This window comes from Athene cunicularia, assembly GCF_003259725.1.
Source record: "Athene cunicularia isolate RWA chromosome Z unlocalized genomic scaffold, athCun1 chrZ_part1, whole genome shotgun sequence".
NCBI lineage: Eukaryota > Metazoa > Chordata > Aves > Strigiformes > Strigidae > Athene > Athene cunicularia.
In genome coordinates, this window is record NW_020799142.1 from 33277964 (window position 1) to 33286611 (window position 8648).

At 48.0% G+C, this 8648-nt stretch overlaps 1 protein-coding gene across 4 annotated transcripts in view; it reads right to left on the bottom strand.

Annotated features, from left to right (window-relative positions):
* The window catches only part of ZBTB7C (zinc finger and BTB domain containing 7C), a 106169-nt gene that overhangs the window by 2187 nt on the left and 95334 nt on the right, over window positions 1–8648 (bottom strand). For all 4 annotated transcript variants that reach the window (XM_026865993.1, XM_026865991.1, XM_026865992.1 and 1 more), the window contains one exon: window positions 4638–5834. In XM_026865993.1, coding sequence (XP_026721794.1) covers window positions 4638–5818 — 1181 coding nt within the window. In that variant the 5' untranslated portion in view covers window positions 5819–5834. The remainder of the gene's footprint in view (window positions 1–4637; window positions 5835–8648) is intronic.

The window sequence follows — 8648 nt, forward strand, 5'->3', positions numbered from 1 at the left end:
TATATATATATATATATATATATTTAAGGAGAACAATTAAAATCAAGAATATTTCACCAAGCTGGTTATCCAATCACTATTTTTTTAAAAAAAAAATGTTTCCTTCTGTAGTCTACAAAAATCACAGCTAAGGCATATGATTATAAAAGCCAAAGCTGACTGTAGCTGAACTGAGCCAAGAGCACTGCCTAGGTTGCACCAGCAGAGTTCAAGCAAATAAACAGCAAAGCGGGAGAATTCATACATGTTTTCTGAAATGTTTTCAGTATGGCCCCTCCAGGACGTTAGTAATGTGGCTAAGAATATGTAGAATACATGGAGTCATGGCGTTATCATATATAAAATATGTGAGCATGCAAAAAAAAAAATAATCAAAAACAACCCCCAAAAATCTACTTACGCACCAAGCCCTCAAAACTTTAAAGGTGCTGGTTTTGTAATAATTTCTGCCACCTTGACCCTGTGCATCTTGAAATAGTTGTCGGTGACATGACTGGCAGCACACTGGTGCAGCCCTGTGGTGGGCATCCCTGCAAACCAGTCCCTCCGGGTCACGGATGCAGAGGAGTATCCCTAGCAGGATCGTCTTCTTCACCAGATGATGTTTTATTGCCTTTGGGAAACCGGTCCCAGCCTGGTCCTGCATCTGCAGTGGCAGCGCAGGCAGTGGAGATGCTCTCTGCCTGTATGGATGTTGTAACGAGCTCACATGAGGTTTACAACTCGTGCCAATTTTTAGGGAGCATCTCTTGGTCTGCACACCAAGCCCAGGGACAGATCCCAACTTCCCACTCTGAAATTTTCAAAGACACTACTATCCCAAGACTCCAGCAAGGGCGTATTTCCCCCAAAAGGGCTGAAATCGGTTCTCAACAGCAGACAAAGCAGCGTGGAAAATGTCATCCCAAACAGATAATGTGCAGCGAAGTCGTAAGCAGATGAACACAGGGGCTCGTAATGTGAAGTGTTGGGGAATGTTAATAAAAAGCAGAGCTACCAGCCCCACCTATAATATAATTTAAACCTATATATGTAATGTTTAACCTAGCAGGATCGCTTTTCCTAATAAACATGCAGTGTGCCAGGACTGCATAATGTAAATACAAGCAAAGCTTTTTTCAAGCTATTACCCATCTCTGGCAGCAGACGGGGAGAAACTCAATCCTCCCTGCCCCAGCAGCATTTCCACGGGATGGAAGAGAGGTTTTATGGCTCTACCTGGAGAAGCTCAGAGGTTGGGGGAGGTGAGATGCAACGGCTGTGGGGAAGCACCCATGGGAGGCTGCGGCATGGGGAACACAGGCTTTGCGAGATGGGAGCTCGGCTTGCAGGCTCTCCGAAGGAGAACCGTGCTCTGTGTGTGTGAATAACCTTAATGCAATTGCATTAGGAGAGCGATTAGGGCTCTGTGAGCTGTCACAACACAAATAATAGGAACAAATAATGTTAACCTTTCTGGCTGGAAGAGTTTCTCCTTGAGCACTCCGGGGTTGTCTTGGTGAAAAAGCTGAAATATTTGCAGTTTTTTCCAGTGTTTTAGCAGGGTAAAACAGCAGACTAGAAGCTGAGAAGCCTTTGTTTAAGGAAAAAATTAATGAGCTATTAAATGAAGTCCTGCTTCCTGCGATCAGATGTCCCTGGGAGTCGGGAGTTGCAGATCCACGTGCACGTGGGGTCCTTGTCATGGAATCCCACTGATGTGAAGGGGAAGGGATCTGATGGGGAGGCTGGGGGACTCCCCTTCTCTGGAAAATATTTTTTCTCTGTTTCCCCAAGTAAATTTGCTCCTCCACAGTTTCTCGAGTGCAGAAATAATGCACAGGACTGGTTCATTCAGAAATCCCGTTTGGGAACCTCTGCTTCCCTGCACCCTGATTCCCAGGGGAATCCAAGGGGGAACGTCAGGGCTTGCATCTTCCTGGCGAAGGCACCACTCACTGCCGTGGGTGCGAGTCTGATGCTTTCAGGAAGCCTGAGATTCACCCCAAGAGCAAAATATGTAACGCAAGTGGCGGCGTTCAGGAAATCCTGGCAGAAATGTCTACATCTCAATCACTCTACTTTGCTTAAATACACTTTCCCCTAAAGGAAAGCTCTCACATTAATGTTGAAAATGGCTAAAACACCCAAAACAACAGACAGCTGCATGCTATTCGAAATATTTCCAAATACATTTAAAAATAAACCAATGTTTTAAAATTTCCACTTTGCTCGGGGTGTTAAAGGAGGAAAATAAACCTCCAGCTCTGTGTGGGGTGACCAAAATGAACAGCTTCGTTTTCGTGAATGATGATGGGAGAATGCAGTGTTGGGTTAGTCCCAATTCTCTTTGTGATTATTTTCTTGGGTTAAAGCACTCCTACCCCTTTGCTTTGTATTTAGAAGCAGCTGAGCACATGGGGGGATGTAGAACTTGTTGAGTTTAACCCTGTGTTAGTAATGGGCCATGCTAAAGCAAATCTGAACGGAGCTTTTATCCTCCATTATTCTAATTTAACCTGTCAGGACTGGGGGTCAGGATACCTGAATTCCCACCTGAACCCTCCTGCTAACCTTTGCCATGACTGTGAGTCAGTACCAACACCACTCCATGCCTCAGTGTCCCCAAAGGAAGCCAACGATGCTGCCCTTGCAGGTAAATGACTTTCGGAGCCCTCTGGGAGGGCTCAGTTCTGTTATTCCCGTTGAGGGGAAGGTGTTGGTGATGGGTCAAACCAAGCTATTTCCTCGTCAGCAGTTAGTACCTGCAGCATCGCACCCAGGAGAGCGATGGGGGCTGCAGGATGGGGGTGGCCAGGTGGTCCCCCCAGCTGCGGATACAGCCACTCTCATGGGCTGAACCCACCCACTGCTCCCAGAGAGCCCACCGGCCTGGAGGTGACGACCCAGCACTACCCCGGGGATGCAGCACCAGCTGGAGACAGCTCCAAATTCCTACCGGCAGGAATTAGCACCAGGCTTTTCCTCTGCAAATACCAGGGTGAGCCAGCTCACCTCTTCTCCTGCCCAAGGCATGATGCTCCCCGCATTATAATACATTATCTGCTGCGTTAATGGAGGGGAGCATGGAAATTTATTTTCAGGTCGAATCCTCATCATCTGCATAACTTCGACTCGAATATTATCAGAGGGATGGGAGAAGAAAAGACAGACTGAATGCAGGAGCACCCCAGGTGTCCGGCCATTGTCAGGAGCTCGCCTTTACCTACTGTGCATATTATTTTCCTCTGGTTTGCTCGCCCCAGCCTAATAAAGCTTTCTCTCTCAGACACAGCCAGGAGCTGAAATACCATACTCTTGTCAGAAAGGTTTATTATTATGGTAAAAATTGTACTCATTAGATATTAATTATACCCAGTAAGAGCAGGTTCAGGAATCTATTTGTCTCTGCTCACCGATTAAATTTGTTCAGCTTTTCAGAGAAAGGTTGCAAGCTGTAGCATTAGATATGTGTAGCCTGAAGCTATATGGCCATCGAGGGGTCTGCTGGGGTGAAGAGAGGTGCAAAGGCTGGGAATGAGTAGAGGGGGCGGATTTGGGTGGTCATGCCTACTGTGGAACAGCCCATGTTGGGGCTGGTCTCACCTAACCTGAGATACCCAATAGTTAGTTGCCTTAGCTAAGCCTTGCAGGCTGTCTCTGTGGTCAGGGATGACACCTTCACTCATGCCCTTTCCTCATCTACCTTCTGAGGGTGCTGATCTCCTTCCACTGACCATGGAGGGAGTCGAGGTGGCAGGCTCTTGGGCAGCCATCGTTCAGGGTGGTGAATCATAGAAGGGAAAAGACTCTTATGATCATCGAGTCCAACCATTAACCTCTCACTGCCAAGTCCACCACTAAACCCTGTCCCCAAGTGCCACATCTACACGTCTTTTAAACACCTCCAGGGATGGTGACTCCACCCCTGCCCTGGGCAGCCTGTTCCAGTGCTTGACAACTCTTTTGGTGAAGAAATTTTTCCTAATATCCAGTCTAAACCTCCCCTGGCGCAACCTGAGGGCATTTCCTCTCATCCTATCACTTGTCACCTGGGAGAAGAGACCGACCCCCACCTCGCTACTAACATACAATAATTAAGACTGCTCCAGCCTCAGAAAGCCCAGACACTGTCATGTCTAAACATGTGCAACTTGGTTGTGGTCTACACTGATGCCAAAATGTGCAAACCCAAACTAATTACATCCCGCAGCTAAATGGCCCTCCCAACTCAACGCATCTCTCAGCACATTAGAGATGAAGCCTCCTTGGCTGTTTGACCATCTGTTTTCCAGTTCCCTCTGGTCCAACTGTGGTGAATTATGGCAGGGTTGCAAATATCCTGTTACTTATTTAAGCTTTTGTCCAGTGAGGGGATGCATCCAGTGAGTTATGGATGCGATCCACAACCCACCAAAATCAGCAGGTTCGTTTTCTTCCTCCACCCTCCCTTCCTCTTTTTTTTTTTTTTTTTTTTTTTTTTTTTTTTTTTTTTTTTGACAGGACATAGATCATACCCTGCTTTCTTTGCTACTTTTTCTGGGGAAAAAGAAATGTGTAGCCTAGGAATCAGCCATGGGTGATGACGTGGCCCCTCCAACCACCACCACCCCCGGCCCCGCACACAGCCGCGCGTGGCAGAGGTAAGCAATGCACACCTGGTAAAGCGGACTTCACAGATATTACACATATACGGCTTCTCTCCCGTGTGGGTTCTCATGTGTCTGGGCAGCTTGCCGGCTCCCATGATGACTTTGTTACAGATGGGACATTGCTGGGACGCCTTGGGCTTTATCTTCCTCTCTTCCTCCAGGGGCCACGGGGGAAAAACTCCTCCAAACTGGGTAGCGCTTAGGAAATTGAGATAAGCACTGTAGTCAGTCTCTGCCTTAATATGCCCTAAGGGAGCTGCTGGGGTGTTGGTAAACATGTCCTTGAAGAAGTCATTAGGGAAAGGGGGCGGAGGCAGGTCTTCCTTCTCCTCCTCTTCCTTGATCTTTCTCTTTTTGATCACCAGATCCAAGGGGCCGTTTTCTACCTGTGGCTCCTCGAGCTGGGAAAAGGAGCTAAAATTGCTGTTCCACAGATGGGGGAAGAAGCTAGGGGTGAAAGGAGAGAGAGCTGGCCTCATTTCTGGGATGTTTGCCTTAGGGTACAAGTTTTCCCTTAGTAAAGACTCAATGGAGAAGTCTCGTATGACGCCCAAGTGTCCAGAGGAGTTATTGGCTGGGTAGTGATTTGGGAAGTCTTTAGGTGCTTCTGTATACGCTTCTTCAGTAAGGTCAGACTTCGAAGGGCTTTGGTGACAGCTTACTTCTTGGACATCAGTTAGGTTCTCCTGATTGACAAAATCTTCCACTTCTTCCTCCTCCTCCTCTTCCTCCTCATCTTCGTCTTCATCTTCATCATCATCTTCATCCTCTTTGTCATCTTCCTCTTCTGCCTCTCTGTCGGGCTCCATGATTTCAAGGCATACATTGATAATGCACTGGATCTCCAGCATCTTGGCAGCACTGAGGATGTGCTTGACATTTGAGGTGGTGATGGTGAGGGTTGAGGTGTAGGCAAACTCGAGGATGGCAGAAAGTGCTTCAGGCTTGACAAAGTCAATCTCGTAAACATAGGGCTGGTCTGTTAAAGTGCCAGTTGTGAAGAGTTTTTTGAAGTACTTGCTGCAGGCAGCAAGGACAGACCGATGGGTCCGGTACTCCTGGTCCTGTACAATGAGGATGACATCGCAGAGGAGACCGTCATGCCGCTGCTCATTTAAACCACATAAGACTTCACTGCTGTGGTTTGGGAATGGGATCCCGATAAGATCTTCAATGCCATTGGCCATATTCTCATTTAGTGCCCTAGGACAAAACACAGACAGTAGAGAATAAGCAAGGGGTTCCCAGTCAGCAACACCAGAATAACCCTGCTTTCTCTCAGTGTCCTCCTCTCCCCTGCCCTGCTTGGACCTCTGTAATCACTTCCTGCTTGCATTGCCCCAGTGTGTCTCCCTGTCACGTTTAACTCCTTCCAGGTCCTCTATGATTTAACCTGTTCTTCCCTCCATGTCACTTTGTCTCTTTCTTTGTCTCCATCCACCTCTTCTCGGTACCCACCCTATTCACCTTTTCATAACCACCACAAGCTCCCTCTTCTCTTTCACATCCCTCCCCCAGGAACCTTGTGCAATGATTCCCTCCCCATCACATTTCTTCCACATCCTCTCAGAGCCAACATCTTTCCAGGCACACATTGGATTTGCCCTGCCAGGAGCTAGGCAGGGAAAGGGTGATGCTGTATTGCTTCACACTGCCAAGAGCCAGCACCTACACCTTAAACAAGACGAGCCAGGGAGTCCCCATCACATCTACACAATTGTTTCTTGGGACTGGTATCCCAAGTAGGAGGGACTGCTGGTCTTGGCTGGCTGCTGCAGCAGAAGAGAAGTCCTTATGAGGTAGCAGGTCTCCAGTTCTGTGTCCTCCTGCTACTTCAGGCCTGGAAGCTATCCCATGTCACCTCAGCATGTGGACAACATGCATAGGGATGTCTTCTGGAGGGACAGAATGGGGAATGGGGGAGGCAAGTGAGGAGCTGAGTGTCACAGAGTACCTAAACGCTCAAAGACAACTAGGGAGCAAGGGCCTGGCCAAAGGCAGATGGCTGTCTGCTATCTGCACACATGAGCTGTGCTTGCTCCATTCCCAATCCTGTTTGGACTTGTTAGCGTGGTATCAAATGCCCTGTGCCTCTGGCAGACACCCTCCCCTGCTAGAGCAGCTCTAGCTTCAAAGGGAAATTCGGAAGCAAAAAGCCCACACCCAAAAGGAAAACCTGATTTTTTTTGGCCATTTTTTTATCTGTAAGATGTTTCCTCTTTCACATGGCTCCAGCAGCCCTTCCACATGAGAAATCCCAGGAAAGGAGAGCAACTTCCTCCAGCAGGCGACGAATACATTAATCCCATCACACACAGAATACATCAAACAGCCGGAATAATTTTGAATACACTAACCCTTTGGAAACCCCCAGGACACAGAGCATGTGTTCGTGCACTGCCACCTCTATGAGTCCCAGCTCGCAGCCCTGCTGCAGGTAGACAGTTCACAGACGAGCAGTTCATCTCTCAGAGAGCCCAGGGTACATGTAAGTAAAACTGAAGCCCCACTCTGGACCCTTTTGCAAGGCTGAGACTATCAGGTAGGTTCACAGTCCCACCCTCTGCATCTCTGGCAGGTTCCCAATCCCACCCCACAACACCTCCACATCTCTGTTGGGATCTATCACTACTTCCCCGGTGTTTTTCCCTGCTCAGTTTCTGCGCTGACTCCAAATCTCCTTCCCACCAGCTGTGGGGACCTGGTCTACGTCATGGTGAGGGGCTGGCTCCCACCCTACCAGCTGCCTCCAGCCCTCAGGGATGGAAAGAGCCTGGTCTGATGGAGGTTGTCCAGGGAAATCCTTGCTTCACCTTGGCCAGGAAGCTAGTGACCCTTGCAGAAGGCTGGGGAGCTGTAGAGGGGATCAGACTCTGCAGCAAACATTGCTGTGGGAAGAGGTATGCCATCTCCCTCTCCTCCCTCCACAGGGTCAAATCTCCAGCTGAGACCTTGCAGATATCTCCCCACTCCTAACCAGAACTGCCCAACACTCACCACATGGGAGCCAGTGGGTGAAGGCCTTGGTAACATGGTGCAACCTGGATGGAGCACAGCCCAGGGAGGGGTTATGGACCACCAGCCTGGAGGGAACAATGCTGGGATGGGGCACAAGCTGTCGCTGCACTAGTTCTTTCCCCACCATGGGAAGCCCCCCCATGCCCAGTGATGGGGAAAGAAACTGGGAATTGCACCACTCTGAGCCCCCACTCAGCTCCAGCCACTGGTGTTTCCAGCCGAGGGTTGATGCTCCAGTCCCGCATCCTGCGCTGTGCCCATTAGCTCCACACTTATTATGTCTGTTGTCTGAAACAAATTGATTCATTACAGTGTGCTGTGCTTAACCACGTTAACTAGCTATGCTCCTCTACCAGCCCGACTGACTCTGTATCAAATCTTCCTTGAAAATTGCCAATAAATGAAAGTAAATCCAATGTGTTCTCCAAGTGGAGTGTAAGATAATAAATAACCTCTGAGCCGGGGAGAAAAAGACAACTTCCTTTTTAGGGCTTTGTATCTTTAATAATAAGCATGAGCAATTAAATTTCTATTGCTGTATTTATCTTCTACTCATGTATTTGTCTCTGGCAGAAGCATTAGTGTAAAAGGAGCTCCTTGCATGAAGGAATGTGTCTTCCTACAAATCTATTTTGATCTTTTATTGACACATCACCCTAAGTGCAAAAGATCAGAAAAGCAGAATATTAGACTACCCCGATAATTGTTTTTATAGAGGTTTTTTTCCAGACACTAAACTCCATCCTCCCTAATTTGTGGATTATTCACTCAGCAGCGAGAAAACAAGTAAAAATGGAATTAGGAGATCAGGGTGTATGCGATTATAGACTAAAGTGATCTACAGCTCCTTTTGGTGGAAATGGACTTATTTTCCTTTTTTTTCCCCTCCTGGTCCCCTCGAGATGTGGTTCTGTTAACTGAAGCACTTAGGCACGCTGCTAACTTTACAGGATGCTGGCAAAATTGAAGGTGGTTCATGTCATTTAAATGGGGGGGGGG